Source organism: Cystoisospora suis (assembly GCF_002600585.1).
Source record: "Cystoisospora suis strain Wien I chromosome Unknown contig_12034, whole genome shotgun sequence".
Taxonomy (NCBI): domain Eukaryota; phylum Apicomplexa; class Conoidasida; order Eucoccidiorida; family Sarcocystidae; genus Cystoisospora; species Cystoisospora suis.
The window spans coordinates 1-1,706 of NW_027164797.1; the positions used below are offsets into that span (position 1 = coordinate 1).

General features: G+C 41.4%; 1 protein-coding gene across 1 annotated transcript; it reads right to left on the reverse strand.

Annotated features, from left to right (window-relative positions):
* Positions 1-1,132: 1,132 nt before the first annotated feature.
* Positions 1,133-1,677, reverse strand: CSUI_011465 (trna (uracil-5-)-methyltransferase; the record flags this gene model as incomplete). Its single annotated transcript, XM_068071563.1, has 1 exon — positions 1,133-1,677. A coding segment is annotated over exon 1 (531 nt), but the record flags the coding sequence as incomplete, so codon positions are not given.
* Between the last annotated feature and the right edge of the window lie 29 nt (positions 1,678-1,706).

Consider the following 1,706-nt stretch of genomic DNA (forward strand, 5'->3'; position numbering starts at 1 on the left):
TCTATCTATTGATCTACCTACATCCACCACTTGGATAGACGTGGCGTGTAGGGAGAGAGGCGACATGTCCGCCTGCTGCAGAAGGAAATGACTTTGAATTTAAAGAGGAAAAAGAAGAGCCATGCATGTATATCAATACAACACAGACATCAAACCCTCACCTCCACCTATACAGATGGATATACAGAGATAGATCAATACGTACAAGTACCAGGCGTAAATAGAAATTTCCATGAAGAGGTCGCTTCTATACACGTCTACATTCTATATATATATATATATATCTCTCTGTGTGGGTCAATGGAGGTGTGGACGTCAAGTCATGGCGAGACCGCAGGTAGGCTGAGACACATCAACCCTCGACATCCACCTAGCCAGTAGTGCTTGTAGTAGTAGTAGTAGCAGGAAAAGGACGAGGAGAAGGAGGAGGAGGAGGAGAGACATTTCTTTCTTTTTTTCTTTCACCTCAATTTTCCATCATGTGACATCTTTGATCTTTATCGCCAGTTTCTTCTTCTTCTTTTCGCTTTTGGGGTCATCAGATTTCTTAAGAGTCAGACAGATGAGTTGACTTTCTCTAAACTTTCGTGCTTATATTCGGTCATCTGCGTTCCCTTATCTTCACGTCTAGCCACTCCACCTAATCATTCCTTTCCTCCTCACAAATCGATACACCACTCTACGTACATACACAAATATACATGCACATCAACATATAGAGAGAGAGAGATGTATCCGCATGTATATATATAAACGTGTCCATAAATACTATACATATGTACATGTTTATATCTATATCTATATATATATTTATATACATCCTTGTATAGAGAAATACATGTGTAGAGAGAGAGATACGATGTAAATATAGATGGAGATATGTATTTATATATGTGTACCTCCATATATATATATATATAGATAGATATGTCTATGCATTTAGGGAGTGTGTGCTGAGAGTAGTAGATGCATTTATAGAGGCAGATGAAGGAAGATACTTCAGCAACTCGAGCCATGGTGGTGGAGGTAGTCTTTTTCTTCTTTTTCTTCTTGTCACTCTCTTGCATAAAGAGGCTTTTCTTCTTTCGAAGAGAAGAAGAAGAAGGGAAACCAGTTGAGTTTGTCTCACCTCTTGTAGAAAGATGGATTTGACTGTATAGCCATCAAAGTTCTTTCCTGCGAAGGCCTCTATAAGCAAGCGAATGCATGCCTCACGACAACAATCTGCACTCCTGTCTCTATCGTCTTCTTCATCTTTCTTTCCCTTCTTCCTTTCTTCTTCTTCTTTTCTTTCCTCTTGATCCGTAGAGATGTCTTCTTTCTTCTTTCCTTTGTCTAGCGACCTCTTCTGGATAATATTCTTCTTCTTCTCACCCCCCTCCTCTTCTTCTTCTCTCAACGTGCTGCAGATGGTCTCCTCGTCATTTGCGTCTTGGCAACTCTCTCTTCTATCTGAAGCACACGAAGTCACAGAGGTCGCAGTGGAAGAAGAGAGAGAAGAATCTCGCCTTTCTTCTTCTTCTTTTTGCATGCGTGTGTGGATTTGTTTTCGTAGACAAGTAGTCCCGCAGCAGAGAGGCTGAGAAGGGCGAGAGGCAGAGAAGCTTCGGACAAGAAGAGCCACCAACAGCTCGTGGGTCGACTCGGACGATCGGACCATCATCAATCGCCATAAACCTAGCACACAAGAAAAGAAAGAAAAAAGA